This window comes from Rhamphochromis sp. 'chilingali' (genome assembly GCF_963969265.1).
Source record: "Rhamphochromis sp. 'chilingali' genome assembly, chromosome: 14".
NCBI classification, from domain to species: domain Eukaryota; kingdom Metazoa; phylum Chordata; class Actinopteri; order Cichliformes; family Cichlidae; genus Rhamphochromis; species Rhamphochromis sp. 'chilingali'.
The window spans coordinates 25,251,546-25,270,683 of record NC_137941.1 but is presented as its reverse complement, the minus strand read 5'-3'; the positions used below and the strand labels follow the sequence as shown (position 1 = coordinate 25,270,683).

General features: G+C 40.6%; 1 protein-coding gene across 2 annotated transcripts in view; it reads right to left on the bottom strand.

The window, feature by feature from the left end:
- Nucleotides 1–18,606, bottom strand: part of kcnh3 (potassium voltage-gated channel, subfamily H (eag-related), member 3) — a 203,680-nt gene extending 185,074 nt beyond the window's left edge. The window contains exons 1-2 of one of the 2 annotated variants that reach the window (XM_080903068.1): nucleotides 18,365–18,606; nucleotides 17,728–18,265 (exon numbers count right to left, since the gene is read on the bottom strand). In XM_080903068.1, the coding sequence (XP_080759194.1) occupies nucleotides 17,728–17,803 (76 nt within the window). In that variant the 5' untranslated portion in view covers nucleotides 17,804–18,265; nucleotides 18,365–18,606. Of the gene's footprint in view, nucleotides 1–17,727 lie in introns of both variants that reach the window. The other variant, XM_080903067.1, reaches the window with a different exon arrangement.
- Between the last annotated feature and the right edge of the window lie 532 nt (nucleotides 18,607–19,138).

Sequence of the window (19,138 nt, the reverse complement as noted above, 5' to 3'; positions counted from 1 at the left end):
ATTAAAGTAGCCTCCTGACTGCACAAAGAGCTTCTGTGTTTATGGGCTTTGGCTAAACAACATGGAAAAATCTGAATAATAATAATAACTTACATACACACGATTGCACCTTTTTAAAACACTATCACCTACATGACAATTCCCCCGTGCTCCATTATGCTTATTCCTTTTTACTTCATCCTTTATTTGCATTTTTCCACTTGTGTTTTTCTAGGCCCAAGACATGGAGATGATGACCTCGTTTGTTTGCAGCACCGTGTAAAGTGCTGCAGCACACACCGACAGAGACCTCCCTCACCTCACTCTCAGTGCGCTCATCTTTTTTCATGGTCTCCAAAACAGAAGAGGGCTTTTGTTCAGTTGAGGATGATGGGAATTAAATTCATTGACCTGATGTTGGTAAAAACTAAAAGATTTTAATGATCATTAAAATCAGCATAGCTGCCAGTTTTGGCACACCTGTCAGTCAAAGAAGCCATGCTCCTAATGTGAAGCTTCACCTGGATTAAAGTCTATAATGTATAAAAAAGCTCAGCCACAGGTTTTGGAGCCAGCCTCGATTGGTCATTAGAGGAACTGCCGCTTTCTGCAATTATCCATTGGCTTCTTTTTTGAATTTACTATTATGGGCAACATTGTCACACTCTGAGACCTTTTGTTGTGGTCCTGAGTCTGACAACTCAGTGTTTTGTGTTTCTTTATTTTCTGTTCTTGTTTATTCTGATTACGTTTTCCGTTAAGATTTGCCATTTGTTAGGTTTCTGTTCTGTGCCTGCCCTGGTCTCTGTCCATGATGTTATTATGTCTGCTCATGAGTCTGTGTCTGTTAAGTTCTGTGTCATAATCTGGATCTCTGTGTCTGTCATGTACTTCCTGTTTTACTTTGTAGGTCTGCGACTTATGTCAGTGTGTTCAGCTTTGTGCTCTCCCTGCCTCGTCTGTGTAATCAGCGTCAGCCGTGTCTCCCAGCTGTTTCCTCTCAGTCCTGATCACCTCTTGTATTTAGTGTCTGTGTCTGCCCCTGCTCGTTGTTGCGTCGTCCCTCAAACGTCACTGTATTTTGTTTGCCAACTTGCCTGCCTGTTAGTTTTTCTTTCCCAGTTTAGCTAGTTTTCTCTTCTGTCTGCTACCCCACAATAAAGCCGCATGTCCAAAGACATGCAACTTGTGGGGATAGGTTAATTGGATAATCCAAATTGCCACTAGGTGTGAATGTGAGTGTGAATGGTTGTCTGTCCCTATGTGTTAGCCCTGCGACAGACTGGCGACCTGTCCAGGGTGTACCCTGCCTCTCGCCCTATGACAGCTGGGATAGGCTCCAGCGCCCCCCGCGACCCTGAAAAGGATAAGCGGAAGCGAATGGATGGATGGATGGATGTTTTGAGTTCACTCTGCCTCCGCGAGTCCAGCTTTTGGGTCCACCATTCCTGCCTACCTTCACACAGCCATGACACATTTCATATCTCCAGATTAATGATGGAAGTTTTAAATGGGACACTGTTTTCTCTTTTGCGCTTATGTGCTTGAACATCAGACTTAAAACTGTGATTGTGTCTGCCATTTTATCAAGAGAGGTATTCTTACTGGAGGTAATTCTTCTGTCAGGGTGGAGAAACAAAAAAGGGGGTTTGTGAGCAAGATAGCACAAGGACTATCAGCATACGTCTTAGAGAAGTGAAGTACAGGCAAAGGAAAAGATCGCTTTCTTTAATGAGTTGAAATCATTGTAGATATGGACGTATATGTCAAAACATAAACCCAATACTGATGAAATCAAACGGGTTGTCCTAAGTAATTATGTTTGGATGTGCCTTTTAGAGATTACTCAAATTTTTTTAGTCAAGAAAACTGGAAATTAATATTAAGAAAATTTTGGTTTAAACCTCAGAAAACTTAGATATAGGATTAGCACTGAAGGATGATCCTGGTCTCCAAGTAACTCATATTTCTAACAGGACAGATTCTAGATCCTTACAGAGAATTCCCTTTCTCCATTTATAAATGTCTTTGTGACTCTGTCTTCTGCTTGCCCTTGGCTTTGCATGTATTTGCATAAAATCATGTGCCTATAAGAGAGCTGTGTGTCTATAGGTGCTATATAGTGTGTATTTGCTTTCTTTTTTTCTTTTCCCTTTCAGACCAAGACACAAGAACATACCCTTTGGAACATCATGCTTCACCTGTACTTATGTACACCACACGACATCCAACACATCATCCAAAACCCAAGAGAAAAAGACAGAGTTGACTCAGTCTTTAAAAGACCTAAGTAGTTTTTAAGGGTCTGCAGGAAGTCCAAGTGGCTCTGTAATATCAGAGAAATAATGTTGTTACGCACTGCATGTCTGCTTCACCAGCTCTCTTTACTTGCAATGTCTTCCACGTCAGCAGGTTAAAATCTGAACATGCTGAACATTTCTGATCTGTACAGGTTGCTGGTGGAGTGACTCATCCATCACACAGCATTGGCATCTAGTTCAAAGCAGCCGACTGCATCTTCTTTTTTGTTCTGCTGTTTCAAATCTGACTCAGAGTTTCACACATGAATGCAAATGACTGGATGAAGTACAGTATCTGTGTTAAGGTGGATACAGAAATGGAATCACTGTATAGCTGCAGTGCTTTTGCTTCTATACAAAACCAAAATGTTAAAAAACAAAAATCTGATTTTCACTGTGTGGTGGGGCGTGGTTTGTGGTGTCATGCAGGGAAGGCGGACGCACCTGCGCGGCATCCGCAATTACGCCCGCTGACATAAATAAGGGGAATTAGGGTTTGTGGTGTTGTTGTTGTGGTAGTTTGCGAGCTGCCACCGCGTCAGTTAAAATGGCTCTGAAATCCAACATGTGAAATCGCCCTGCCTCATTCACGCCACACTCTGCATCTTAAAGTATATGGATAACTGTTTGTAGATGGAGGCACCAATATACTGCTATAAAAGCCTGCTCCTGTACTGGCATAAACTGACTGCAGAGGTTTGCTGCAACTGATATTGGGTGATAAGTCCAAGTCAGTGTGTCAGCTCTTCACAAAGGGGTCGCTTTGTGAAGAATTAATTGATTAGGTTGGGTACCAGGAAGGCTGCTTGAAAATCTTGTTTTGTGCACAGAGGTAATGTCACAAAACAGAAAAATATATTGAAAATTCTAAAACAGATTGTTTGATTATATGATAAGGAATACAAATTTCCCTACTTGGAACTAAATGGCCCATTTGTTTCTTCCCAGTGTTGCTCGTAGGGGGTCATCTGTTTGTTGTGGTTACTCTCTAATATTGTCTTTATCTTACAATATAAAACACCTTGAGGCAACTACTGTTGTGATTAGGCATTACAGAAATAAAACTGAATCAAACTGAATACGAAAATATGTGGATTTTAATCATATTGAATGCCAAACATTGCATTGTTCCTGTTCAGTGAAAAGGGGAAACAATGTGTTTTTAGCTAAACTTTGATGTCGCAATTACAAAGTTACTATTTTGAAAGAGAGGACAGCTATGAGGATACAATGCAGATGTTAAATGAAGTCATTCAACACAAGAATCCAGAGGTAATAAATAAAAATAAATAAATAGAAACATCACCAGCTCTCTTTGTGGGAATCAAATCAAAACTCTCATTTGGGTCGTACCTGTTGAGCATTCAGTTTTAGTTTGATGTTAGGCTGTATGTGGAATACGGGTTGGTATTTATGGGGAAATTATTCCACCGTTCCCAGCAGCAAACCTGCTAACAGACAAAATCAACCAAGTACATGGGCTCCTTGGTAAAGCTAATAATGCATAATTTGTCTTTTCTTATGTTACACTCAGTAGTTCTTATAAAAATCAGAGAATAAACAGCAATACATTGCTCAACTACTGCAAGCAGCACAATATAAATGTGACTTTGTGGAAACAGTGCACTGCTGTAAATAATTAGCTCAGGACAACACATAATCAAGCTGATACTCTGTTAAACAAGGTGATACTGAAAAGAACATTTACTAGGATACATCTTGAAGACGATGTAATAGCTGCTCTATCTGCTGCTTTGCAAATTCCAGGGTCTAATAAAGCCAGAGCTCAGATTCATCTGTTTCCTAATGGAACATATTACTTCAAAGCAGTCAATTGTACCCCCTGTCGCTTTGGCTTCATCACTTTCATTTACTGCCATTACAGTCCCAGACTCTGTCCTTCTCCTCCTGCGCACTCATCTTTTTTTCTTCCCTCATTTCTTACACACATGGTGACATCCGCGCTGACCACCTGGCTTCTTGTCTATTTCTAGCTTTGTCTGTTTCTCTACCTGTCTGTGCTTTCTAAACATGTTTCTCTCTCCCTTAGCCAATCTGACATTCAGTTCACCTGGTCACGGTGTGTTCTCTATCGCACTACAACTCAGCAGCTCCTATTATGCTTTTCACAACCCTAAAGTAAAAGGCTAACACAGGTCTGCTCGTCTGTAAGAAGTGGGTGAACGTAAAATTGAATAATTCAGAGAGGAGAAGAGATGACAAAGTTCAACCTAACATTTTGACACTTGTTTTCTCTGCTTCATTTCAAGAGGCACTGCCGCTCTGACCAGACACAAAGCCCATTTATAAAGGGTCCTTTTCACTGGTAGTAGAAAGGTCACATGGTATTTAGATTGCTGATAGGTTGTGTCAGTCATCTGAAAATGTACTTTGGGATCTATATGTTGCTACTGGTGCTAAGAGATAAGGCAACAAAGACAAGCATCCATGTTTACAGGTGAAAAAACAAAGACAAAGTCAATAAAGATATCTTTTGTGTTGACTCACATCTTTCCATGAGGACTAAGACTAGGACTAGGTTAGTCCTAACTAACCAAGGCTAAGGTACCAAAGGTTTTGGTTAGATTTAGAAAAAATATGTTAGCAAGGCGACAGGTATCATAGAGGTACAACACATGACGTAGGACCAGTACTAAATGGCACCTTGCACCTCTGAGACACCAGCAGCTTTGAATAAACACCTTGGATATCATGTATCCATTTATGTATGTATGTTCCATATCTCCTCCTAAATGAGTGGACCAACCTTGATGAAACTTTGTATAGACATTGACTGGGTCAGTGTGAGTGTAAAAATCTACACTATATTGCCAAAAGTATTCACTCACCCATTCAAACCATTGAATCCAGTTGTGGAGTCTATCCCAGTTGTCTTAGAGCGAGAGGCAGGGTGAACCCTGGACAGGTCGCAAGCCTGTCACGGGGCTAACACATAACTGACAGACAGACAACTTGCTGCGAGACACTGCGCCAACATGCTGCATGCAGACTGCTTCTATAAATATTTGTGAAAAAACGGGTAGCTCTCAAGAGCTCTTTGAATTCTAGTGTCGTACCATGATAGGATGCCACCAGTACAAAAAGCGAGATCCAAAAAGACATTGATGAGCAAGTTTGGTGTGGAAGAACTTGACTGGCCTGCACAGAGTCCTGTACAACCTAACAGAGCATCTTTGCGATGAATGAAGACTGTGAAGAGTGCCAGGCCTCCTCATCCGGTTCTTATACACGTGAAGGCAGACAAGTGAATATGTTTTGCAATACAGTGTATATGGTGTATACAAATATTTACACAAATCCCATAGTTGTTAGTATTTGAACACTTAACAGTTCAGTTGTCTAATACATCATAGCCTTACAGCATCATGATCATGGTGTATGTAGGTATGTGTGTGTGTATGTGTGTATGCATAGTGTGGGGTTTGCAAACACCATTAATAATCCTTAACAAATACATAATATATACAAAAGTAGATGCACCAGTGTCATCAGACAGTAAGTGTAATTGTCACTTATCAGCTATGATCAAATATACTGCTCAAAAATTTAAGGGAACAGCTGAACACTTTTTAACCTTCTGGTGTGAATGTCATGTTTCTGAAACACAGTGTTTTGTGTTTTTAAGACTCCTAAATACTGGTTACTTACTCCTTAATCCCATAATAACGAGATTCTTAATTATCCTTAATTATGTTCAGTTTACCGTTTACTTTTTCTACTTCATGTTTTTCTTTGTATTTATCTTGTGTTATCTCTTTATAGCTGCTTGGAATTATTGTTTATTTTTTATCTTTCTAGAGGTTTTTGAATCCTTGGTTCCTGGTTTTGCTTTATCCATAGTTGAGTTTATATTTCCTTGTTTGGTAGTTTCCACTTCCTTGTGTTCTTTTTAACTTGTCTAGCCTTTGTCCCTGTTTTACCTGTTGCGATTATGCCGTTTAATGTTAACCCTTGTCTTGTATGTTTAGTATTGAATTCTACTTTCCCCACTCTCATTTCCCCGATTTGTTTGCATTAAATGATAATTAATAAAATTATTACTTTTTGTACACATTACTCACATAAACATATATTATAACCTTACTGATGATTAGTAAATACAAAATATTATAAAGGTAGCATAGCTGATATGTTGTTAGCACTATCACGTAACAGCTAGTCTGGGTTTGAACCTACTGGCTGGGCCCTTTCTGTGTGAAGTTCAAATGCTCTAACCCTGCCTGCATGAGAGCCCCCCCACCGTCCAAAGACAAAACTTATTTCATCATTTTTAAACTGCCTAAAAATCTGAAAGTGAATTTCTTTCTGTCTCTTGGCCCTATGGTATACCGGCAACCTAACCAGAGTGCAGTCTGCCTCTCACCCTATGATAGCTGGAATAGGCTCAAGCACCCCCTCCCCGACCTTGAACCTTGGTCGATCACTGGCTGCTCCAGTCTGCATGCCAAAGTATCCTTGGACAAGATGCCAAATCCCGAGTTGCACCAGATGCGTTCATCGGAGTGTGAATGCTACATAGAAAGCACTTAGATGTAAAAAGAAGTGCTCATATGAATGGGTGTGAATGGGTGAATGAGACATGCTGTATAAAGCGATTTGAGCACCCAAGTGGAGTAGAAAGTGCTATATAAGAACCAGTCTATTTACCATGTTTTAATTTGCCATTTATATTAATGCTTATCATAATGTGTTATCTAATTTGAGACCAAACCAATTTTCAAAGTTTCCTTTGATTTTTCAAAATAGAAAAAGCCAATAAAGACTACAATACAACTACAATAACCATTATCAGTGAAATATTTTGCGGTTAGTGCATGCTGCCGAATAAAAAGAGAAATGCTATAAATAATCTTTCTTCTTTGTTGCATCCCAATGGACATGCCAGATCTCGGCTTATTTCTACCAAATGAATTTCAAATTCAAATGAATTTCAAAGCATTACTTTGTCCTTAAAGGGAAATTTTTATATTTCTATTTTAAAGGCTTTTAAAATAGAAATAAATAGGTCTTTATCTTTAATAGAGACATATCTAAGATATACTGAACAAGGTCTAGAAGGGCTGAAAAACTGCACAGGGGCAACTTTAATAGCGGCACGACGTGGCTTTTGTTTATTTTTTCATATGATGAAACACGATTTATATACTGGTATATAGATTATATATCGAGTATTTAAGGACTCCTGTTTAAACCACTGCATACTTTGCTTTCATAAGATACTGCGTCCTCTTCTTATCTGCTGCCTAAGTAAACTGCTCTGGTTTGGGGGGGGGGAGGTTAAACAAACAGCTGCTGTAAATAATATATGACTGTTTGAGGAATCTATTGATTGAGACTCACCCACAGCCTTTTAAAATACAGCATACTGCAGCCAGATACCTTATGTGTGTAATAGTGAGTTTCAGAGAGTGCAGGGACTTTATTTTAGCATGCCCATTAATTTTTAAGAAAACCAAAACCACCTGAAGATCCTATGATTTCAGCTCTGAGACCTTCTGCTGTCTGAACTGTGCGACTCATCCATCTGTCAAAAACATTATTCAGTAACAGAGCCAAGTTCTCTCATCATTGATTATCAACTTCATAATCTGACTGCAGGCACAGCGTGAGTGGAAAAAGGAGACTGTTAAATTCAGAAATAATGAAATGAGCTCTTGACGGAGATGTGCTTACTTTACCGAGAGCTCTCGAGGTTATAAATGAGCTCAAGAGCAAACTTAATTGATACTTTCATTATTTCTCTTCTCCTTATGCTCCACGGAGCTGACAAAGCAAGTGTAGTATGACTGTGTTTTACTATTGTATTTATACAGGCAGCACAATGTGAAGAGAAACAAACAGCTTCCAAAGGTTTTACCATACATTGTAAATCTGTTTTCATTGTCACCTGAAGCCTTTGCCCTTGTCCCACCGTCTTATACAAAGTGTCTGCTGGTGCCAGTGCCTTGACATGCGGGTCACTGCAATATTGGTCATGAGAAAACAATCCCATTTTACATGTCTTACAATGCTGGAGGGCTACAAGGTGCAGGATTTTTTCTATATTTGTTTGGTTTAGTTTTTTGTTGTTTTACCCAGTACATAGGTTTCTTTTGCAGTAGGCTATTCAACCATCCAGCATATTTTTCAAAAAATCTGAAACATCAGATGATCATTGTACATGTTATGCTATTGTCCTGCACTTTGGTTCACTTTTCTGCACTCCATCTTTACTTTCACTTTTAATTTATTTTAACTTCTACCCACTGGTTAGGTTCCCACACTAAAAACTAGCTCTTAGTTTTAGAAAACGAGTGTGGTTTCTGTTAAATCATCTGTAACCCTTTGAGCTGGAAAATAAATAGTTAGGACAGACGTATGATGTGTTGCCACTAAAGCACATTTCCTGCGTAAGCGAGATACGTCAGCGGTTTTGACAAAACTCAACTATTTCTCTCCCTGAAATGAAAATGGCCTTCTACATAATACTGTTAGTATTTGGGATATGTCTTCTTTAACCCAGATATCCCTTACAGTTTTGTATTTTGATTATATCTGCAGCTATTCATGCCGGTACTCAGACCACATTCATCACCCACCCATCGACCCCCATCTGATATCTGCTTATTTTGTTTCCATTTCCGGTGCCTTTCTGCCTTTTTCACCTCTAATAACAAGATGCATATTACAGCACAATTACACTACATTCAGGAACAAAAAATTTACTTGTTGAATTCTTTTGATTTTTGATTTTCATGTGTGCTGCTGATCAAAATCGGATAAAACTTAACACTTCATTTAACGTACTGCTAACTCTGATTACCATTTCTGTTAATCACTTCTCACTTGTATAGCATTACAGTACATTAACAGTTTATCAGTTAAAATAGACTTATATTTAGATCCATGATCACTTTAAGCGGCCAATTATTAAGAATTATTAAGAATTCCTTGGCAGGTGACTGATCAACATGTCTAAAAACTAGACATGTTGATCAGTCACCTGCCATAAAAAACCCATCCTGGATATTAAAGACTCCTGTAAAAGAATCCTTGATCTAAAAGTAAAAAGTTTCAAATGATTTCTTATCCAATTTATTATAGAGTTGAAATATTTCTATCCATTGTAAAAAGTCCCATTTCAGATTTTTTACTGGAAGGCAAATTCTGGAAAAAAAAAAGATATTAACAAAATCAAATTAAAATTACATTTCCTTTATTCTTTAACCAGATAAAATGTGCCAGAATAAAAATATACCACTCTGCCAGCTTCGTGGACTGGTGGAGGACATTTTTAGAATGACTGCTTTAGCAAACGTAGCAATAAAATCCTATGAACACCTCACTACACATAAAACTTGTATTAAAATATCAATAATAAAAGTAATTTTTCTGGAGTAAAAACATTCAATCATGTATGTTAGCCAAGCTGGTTAATAAGAGAAAACGTATTTGTTACGAAGCTAAATGGGTGCTTGGTTTTTTGCTAATGCTACCTCAAGCACAGCTCACAACTGATCTCAGACCAGTTAAAGTAGAGACTGTAGCCCAGGTGATAGAGCAGGTCACATACTAACCAGAAGGTTGGTGGTTCAATCCCAGTCTACTCCAGTCTGCATGCCAAGTAAGGGCAAGATGCTAACCCCATGTTGCTCTCTGGTGCATCCATATGTGGATGTCAGTTATTGTTAGTTTGCAGAAGCACTTTGTGCAAACGGGCAAATGTACAACTTGTGTAAAGCGCTTTGAGTGCTCACGATAGAGTAGAAAAGCGCTATATAAGAACCCGCAGCTTGCCTGTCACGCTAATCTTGCATCATTTCCTGTCATACAACGCAGATGAGCAAAACCAGCTGCAAGCTGCTGGCTTCTCAGCTTGACAAGCTCCAGCCTTTATTAACGGGACATTCCCCTGTCAGTGCATAGCCCATGCAGCTGCTTTATTTCTGTGTTCAGAGACAATAGCCAACTGCGTCGAGATGGTAGTAATTTAAAAGATGTATATAAGTAGGACTGTGAGAAGCTTTATGAGGGAACAGTTTGACGTGAAAGGAGAGAGTCTGCTTTACTTTGGTACATTTGAACTATTTTTAGATTTCCCTAGACAAGCACTTCTTGACTTGTTTGCTGTGAATATAATAATTTCGTATGTATTTAATGTGAATCACAACACCCCTCTTAAAAGAAACACTTTGCAAACTCCCTTTAAAGGTGAAGAGACCTGTGGAAAAATTAGGGTCAGAGATTTGCCATCAAGATCTACTTATTGACGTAAGCACACAGCTAGATTTCATTGTAAATGTTAGTTTGCTATGGCCCCAGTCACACAGGCCTGTAATCAGTAGGGAAAAAATTGTATTCTGCAACCAGCTGCTGAAGGTTGCTGGCAGTTGCAATAAAATTGATTGCTAAAGCCTCCCACAGGCCTAGAGACCAATCAGTAACCCCTGGTAACCACCCACTAGGAAGAAGTGTGTATTTTGTATTACCTGACCGATTGTTGAATGCTTGCACGAGGTTGCTTGGTGTCCCCATGTGAAACTGGTTGCAAACAGGCAGATGTTGCAAACAGGCAGATGTTGCTGCACCGAAAACTTCCTTGTAATTGCAGATTGTCACAGACGGCCATAGTCTGTATGGAAGACTGCAAACACTTACCAGCGACTTGCTAAGTGGTAGTAAAACTGTGAAGAGGGCTCCTCTGTGATAAGTTAGGCAGTGCTCGCAAACAAGTTGTCATCTTCCATGCAAACTAAGGATGACTGTGACACTCTGATCCCAACCAAAGCAATCGCAAGAAGGTTTTTGGTGTAGCATTGAGATATGGCAGATTTCACTCAGCGATACTTACCAACCACTTGCCAACCAATGGAAAAATACATATTTTCCCCTAGCAACCAGAGGTCACCAGGGTGTCACCAAGTTGTCTTACACACTCTGCAGTAACTGCGTAGTCTGAAGTTTGACAGGCTAGTGTTGTCTCAAACACTTTCAGAAGTGATGACTGTAATATCTGAATATTAAAGTCAACTGCATGCCAAACCTTGGACCAAAAATGACACAAAATTCTTCTAGAGTGAAGATAACAGCTTAACGAAAATAAAAAGCAAACAGCACAACACATTAGTTAATTAATTACATGAATGCCTGGTAAATATGTTTAAATATTAGCAAGTTAACAGATATAACAACTATTAGCTAGTTCATACTGGTTGAAAATTGGTGCAGGTTTCTTTTTAGCATCCAAGTACATGTATTACACAGCATTTAGCACAAGTGCAGAAGTATGACATTTGAGACGCACCCACCTGAAACACATTAGCACATTCCAGTTATTTACATCCTCTTTAGCTCAAATTACCACTGTGCCTAAACACAGCCTCGTGGAGCTTGCAGCATTAATGTAGATTTTCAGTCTTTTTATTTGGTGTAGAATATAATGAGTGCAGCTTGCTAATACCATAAAGTGACAAAGGCTAGGCTACTCATTATTAGGACTATCATTACATCTATTCCTGCCTGACAAAAGACCAGGAAGGGGGTGGGGGTTAAGCACAAAAAGCCACAGGGGAAACACACACGAAACACAATCACGCTTCACCATTAATCTGTTTTGTCAAACATAAGCGGGCACACAGATACACAAACACGGGCACGGTGAAGTTTTCCTGCCTGTAGGTTTGAGGATATGTGCACTTGGTTTCTCACTTACACGTATGCACATGGACCTACCTGTAAAAAATATGATGTGAAAAACAAAAGGGGAAGGTGGGAGGCAACTAATGAAGGAGGAGAAACAGAAGCGAGGGGTGATGGGTGGAGAAGAGAGGACTGTCAGATAATTTGACACTTATCTCAGCTGTTAGAGTGAGAAAGTGAGAAAATATACCTCATTTCTGTGTGACTGGAGCAAATAGGTTTTGCTGCAAAGACAGTATTGTGTGCATAACATGTTCAACATAATAATTCTATATATTCTATCTTCTAAACTAAAATATGATACAAGAAGATTTTGTCAGCAGCCCAAGTGACACTTTTATTGATTTAAAACTTTCAAATCCATGCTGACATTAGTGCAAAATTTGTAAAGTCTTGATTTGCAACTTATTTTATTTGGTTCTATCTGGGAAACACAGCAAGTGCACCTTGTTTTTAAAATAATATAGAAATTCTACTCTTGACAGTATGATAGTTTGTCCTTCTTCATGCACGTAATCTCCTTTTGGATTTTTGAATGAAGTATGAGTAAGGATGTTAGCATGGCTCCTGGCAGTTTATGCAGAGTGCCAGACCAGGAAGTCCATGTGATGAGCACAGCTCTTGGCCTAACCTGATTAAGACCAAGCCAAGACCCACTCAATTAATAGGACCAATTGACTCAGTCCCACACAGCTGCCGTCTTTTCTAGGGAGCACTGCAGCAAATGAACATTGATTGAACCGAGCACGAGGTTTATGCTGAGGACTAATTCCTTCCATATTCTTCCTCACCACTTTCCCCCAGAATGATTTCTCTATATTAAAAATTCCAAAAAATCTCAATGATAACGATTGCAAGAATCCATGAATGACAAAATGAAAAAACAAACATTAAATCACAGATCATTTGACAAATGTGTTTAAAACGTGTGACTCTGTATGTTCTTTCCGTCATGCTGTTTGAGAGCTGTTGGCTACAGCATTCACCACGACAGTGGTCTATAAATAATAACCTTCCTCCAAGTGTATGATTCAGAAGCTTTGATGTCTGCAGTGGGATGCAGCACCTCGAGCCCATATGTGTGTGACATCATGTCTGTTCTTATATCTAGATGGAATCTGTCTCTTTAATTGTTTGAACTCCTTCATCTACTGCCAGCAGACGAGAACATCAGCAACACATCTTCAGTGTCAAATGCACAAAAATTACCTAAAGTATACAAAATCTTGTTGTTTTACACTTTGGATGAAGTAGCTCAATTTTGTTATGTGAGGCTAATCAGTAAAATATTTCAGATAGAAATGAATGGAACAACTGTCTTGAGTGAAGATTGGGCCTGCAAGTTTTTTTTATTTGCTGTTTTCAATTAACTGTAAGAAAAATTTTGAGAAGTGTTTTTTTTTTAAGCAAGTTGAAATCTTCAAATTAGAGGGTTTTTTTTAAAAGCATATAATAGCAAACTTTGGGTTGATCCCAATGAGTTTGATGAATAACTAGATCAATTTAACTGATTATTGAAAAAGTGGACAATTAATCCTCTGTCAAGAGACCAGTCAGTAAACTGACTAACTGTTGCAGACCTGTTGCAAAGGCCGGTTTTATTAAGCAGTCAGCTGTAATGTGACGGATGCATTAAATACAGTTCTTGTTCACGTACAGTGGGGCAAAAAAGTATTTAGTCAGCCACCGATTGTGCAAGTTCCCCCACCTAAAATGATGACAGAGGTCAGTAATTTGCACCAGAGGTACACTTCAACTGTGAGAGACAGAATGTGAAAAAAAAATCCATGAATCCACATGGTAGGATTTGTAAAGAATTTATTCGTAAATCAGGGTGGAAAATAAGTATTTGGTCAATAACAAAAATACAACTCAATACTTTGTAACATAACCTTTGTTGGCAATAACAGAGGTCAAACGTTTACTATAGGTCTTTACCAGGTTTGCACACACAGTAGCTGGTATTTTGGCCCATTCCTCCATGCAGATCTTCTCGAGAGCAGTGATGTTTTGGGGCTGTCGCCGAGCAACACGGACTTTCAACTCCCGCCACAGATTTTCTATGGGGTTGAGGTCTGGAGACTGGCTAGGCCACTCCAGGACTTTCAAATGCTTCTTACGGAGCCACTCCTTTGTTGCCCGGGCGGTGTGTTTTGGATCATTGTCATGTTGGAAGACCCAGCCTCGTTTCATCTTCAAAGTTCTCACTGATGGAAGGAGGTTTTGGCTCAAAATCTCACGATACATGGCCCCATTCATTCTGTCCTTAACACGGATCAGTCGTCCTGTCCCCTTGGCAGAAAAACAGCCCCATAGCATGATGTTTCCACCCCCATGCTTCACAGTAGGTATGGTGTTCTTGGGATGCAACTCAGTATTCTTCTTCCTCCAAACACGACGAGTTGAGTTTATACCAAAAAGTTCTACTTTGGTTTCATCTGACCACATGACATTCTCCCAATCCTCTGCTGTATCATCCATGTGCTCTCTGGCAAACTTCAGACGGGCCTGGACATGCACTGGCTTCAGCAGCGGAACACGTCTGGCACTGCGGGATTTGATTCCCTGCCGTTGTAGTGTGTTACTGATGGTGACCTTTGTTACTTTGGTCCCAGCTCTCTGCAGGTCATTCACCAGGTCCCCCCGTGTGGTTCTGGGATCTTTGCTCACCGTTCTCATGATCATTTTGACCCCACGGGATGAGATCTTGCGTGGAGCCCCAGATGGAGGGAGATTATCAGTGGTCTTGTATGTCTTCCATTTTCAGATGATTGCTCCCACAGTTGATTTTTTCACACCAAGCTGCTTGCCTATTGTAGATTCACTCTTCCCAGTCTGGTGCAGGTCTACAATACTTTTCCTGGTGTCCTTCGAAAGCTCTTTGGTCTTGGCCATGGCGGAGTTTGGAGTCTGACTGTTTGAGGCTGTGGACAGGTGTCTTTTATACAGATGATGAGTTCAAACAGGTGCCATTCATACAGGTAACGAGTGGGGGACAGAAAAGCTTCTTACAGAGGACGTTACAGGTCTGTGAGAGCCAGAGATTTTCCATGTTTGAGGTGACCAAATACTTATTTTCCACCCTGATTTACGAATAAATTCTTTACAAATCCTACCATGTGAATTCATGGATTTCTTTTTCACATTCTGTCTCTCACAGTTGAAGTGTACCTCTGGTGCAAATTACTGACCTCTGTCATCATTTTAAGTGGGGGAACTTGCACAATCGGTGGCTGACTAAATACTTTTTTGCCCCACTGTAGCAAAGGTTGGAGTACATTTAAGACAAAGAAGGTAACGACTCACATCTCAAAGCTTCCTATTTAAATCGATTTACGTTTCTTGATTGTTTAAACAATCACATATCTGCTTCTGGAACCTGTCAGAAGCAGATTGGCATATTAAAATACTTTGCTTCATCTAGCCAAGCTGATAAGAGCACCTGCTTAAAAAAGTGGGTCCCAAAAATGAAGTAAATCCGGCCCTGCTTGTGTCATACATCATGTTACATTAAAATGCGCAGCAGATTTAGATTTTAAAACTGCAGTCATTCCTTTTATTGGTTTGGGCATTCTCCTATTGTAACATATGCAAATTTTCTATCGGCAATGTAGAAGAGCCCTGTCGATGAAATGACTGATTATTATGGGCCTAGTGCAGCACTGATCTTATTAAGCGTTCAGCCATGAGACGATAATCTGCAAGCAATACATTTCTTTCAACCAAGTCAAAGCAGGTAATTGGCCAAACCCAAGGTGTCCAAAAAACAAGGGTTGTCCAGAGCATTTGGCTCTATACATGCTGCTTCCTCACAAAACTGTTTACCTACCAGCCTTTGTTATGCCCAATGTCACAATACATTAAAATTATTCCACTTGTGCAAATTTAAAAATTGTGGCAAAGAGGTTTTTGTGTTGTCAGTGAGGCCAGTATGGATTGGCTATGTACACTTTCCGTTCTCTCCAGGGTGTGTCTTCAACAGCCTTTCCTGCTCTGAACTGAAGGGACTACTGGAAGTGCATTAGTGGCTTTGCCACATTTGGCACGGAGTCTGCTAAAACAGTGGTGCAGCCGCACAAAGCAAACAGTCTTGAACAACAGAAAATAAAGTGCTTTCAGATATCACTCTAGCAGGGATGAATGGCATTTACAAGTAATTGTTATTGCCATTTAATTCAGCTCCCAACAAAATGGCTTTTCACAGAAACACATCAACACACCAGTATTCACTCAGACACAAAGCTTCCATCACCTCTACAGAGAGACGCTTGGGTGGCCTTCTCCCATTCGCACCAGTGTCGGTTTTAATGAGGAGCTAATGCCATACCGTTTAAAAAAAACACATATCTGCACCTGTGTCACAGCCAGAACCCAAATGGATTTATATTTAGACGTCTGAAATGTCTCCCTCTTCCACAGGAGTAGCGACACACACTCTCCCATCCTGCCCTCCCTGCCTCCCACAAGCTCCTCTGACAGGCAGAAAGGCCACAATGAATTCTTGACATCCATTCGTGTTAATTACAATGGCTTCACCAGTACGACTGGAAACGTGTAATTATCAGCACCTCGGCAAGTGGAAGGCCTGTGTTTTAGCCGCTCACAGGGAAACAGTTCCACTTAGACTATTTCTTCTTTAGACAACGAGGGCGTGAGCGGAGTCCTTAAAATTTCGGTGTCAGCCAATGTGTGGCCTGCGTGTGCTCTAAGTGTTTCCTATGAATAATGTGGAGCTACACGATACAGCGCTAGGAGACTTTGTAACCTTTCTTCTCACACTTCATGAAGACTCGTGTATACTTTAAAGTGAGAGATTTTAAATGTCCAAACAGGAGAGGAAGGGAGAGGAGTTAGAAAAACCTTGATTGAGATCAGGATCTGCCTTTGAGCTTCTTGCTCCCTGCCTGGTCCCATAATCTTTTCTATCCCGCTGTCACACATAACTGGTTTATTGAAGTCACTGGCTCACCACCGCTCACAGTCTCACATAAACTCCAATCACCCTGAATAATTGATGCAAAAAACTAAAACAAAACAAAAAAAGGGAGAACTGAACACCCCAAACACGATATAATCTCTCACCCGCCTACCTACCCAGCATGGGCCCAAACACACACGGGCTGCTCATTGCATCTGTTCACAAGACACTCTTGCCAAAGACAGAAAAAAATAACTGGCCTGTGCATCCTGCCTCCTCTCTCTCCCCGGCATCTCTATTGTGCTTGAACAGAATAGAGTGCTATGACAGAGATCAAACTAAGGCAGGACTCCCGTGTGCTCATCCTGGGTGTGAAGTGCAAACGCTCTGGGGAACCTTTCTGCTAAAACTGCATCACTAAAACATGCAGATGACACAGAGTTAAGCTTGGACACAGTGTCCACAATAGAAAAAACTACAGCACGAAATAAAACTGAATTAAACTAATCCCACTTCATTTCTTAGAAGCAAAGAGTATAAGACTAAAACTGTTACTATGGAACTTAAAGCCATCACGCAAATTTTCCATCAGTGGCTCTGAGAAAACGTTTTCCTAGAGCACGTCACTATTTAGACGGATACATGTGGCGGAGAGAAGCGCACATATTTGTTTTTACTTTTAAAGTTGCATACGTGGAAAATACTCCTAAATGTATATCAGTCACATAAAGATTAATATTGCACCGTTGTTTTCTATCAAGAACACGGTTTAACTGCGTGTAATAGCCACGAGATAATGAGCTCATCAGAGAGCTCCTGCTTGTTACTCACGGGTGCCATCGAAGCGGGTGGCTATGGTGTCCAGGAAGGTGTTTTGCGGGGCCAGTAGCCCTCTCATTACTGGCATCCTGCTCCGGGTAGACTGGGTCCTCCTGCCTCTGCACCCTGGGGCAGCGCTTGACTCCTGCTCAGACCCGAAACTCGGCAGGAAGCGAGAGGTGCCCGGTGCGCATCCCAGCCCCTGGAGAAGCGCACCGATTCGAGATACGCGCGGTGGCTCCACCTTGGCACCGCGGGGGTTGTGACCATAATCAACTCAGCACAGAGCGAGTCTTAACCGTGGGATGCACCTGTGCACCTCCCAACGGGGGTGAAACAACCAAACAAATAAAAACGCCAGTGTGCGCGCGCGCTGTTACGAGACAAGGATGGATGCAAGTTTTGGTGCTGATGGTGAGTGGAGGTAATCTTATAGCTGCAAGCTCCTCCTCAACTCTCTCTCTCTCCCTCTCTGCGTTGTTATCTTGCCACAACTGAGAGCAGATGCCGAGTCACATGACGCCTTTCGGGTCCTTGCCAAGCCGTGGTCCTGTTTCAAAGTGGAGGTGGGAAACAAAAAAGAGACTGGTTTGGAAGCCAGTGGCCTTTTCCTCGATATGATCTGTAAAATCCAATTAAACGCAGCTACCTGTTGGGTGGGGGAGAAACGCTCCGTTTGCTGTTTGCTGGAAGCGAGCCCTGCGGAGGCTGTGTAAGTGCTGGAGGCTGGATTACACAAAAGGCATCTTTGCGCATCTTACAGTGTCTTTATGAATCCGGTTCCTAAAGTTAGAAATGAACACGGAAAGACCTGCACATTGTATTTCTGGCTTTAACGTTTCATAAGGGTGCTATCAATCAGGATACAAGATAACTGGACTGTTCCGCTCGCTCTTGGGTTTCCTCAGACCGCATGGATGCGTGCAGTTGAATACAGCGGAAGGAAGCTCAGATCTCGTATTAAAGTCTGCTTCCGCCATCTCCTGGTGGAACAGCGCAAGTTAACCGGATAGTATCTTGTCTGAATTACTGTAGTACAAATTTTATTATCTGAAACCAAATTCTGTATCCTAAGTCCTTTTGTTGAATCTGTCACTTTTCTTGGAAAAGCATAATCAGTCTTAACCTTGTTAACCCGATTTCGTTTGTAGTTTTTCAGAATTCCTAAGAAACATTTCTCGAAACATTTCACTCTCAAATCTCAAGTTTCACAAAACGTCTGAGGGGGAAAAGGGAGGGTTTCCTTTTTTGTCGAGAACTCTGAGGAAAAAGTCAGAATTCTGACTTTTATCTCTTTCAGAATTCATCTCAGAAAAAAACAAAACGCACCCTCACTTTTCCCCCCAGTGGCCCAAATCATGTTTCATGTGCCTCACTAACACATCACGATAAGATAGAATCAGATCAGTTCTTACATTAAAAC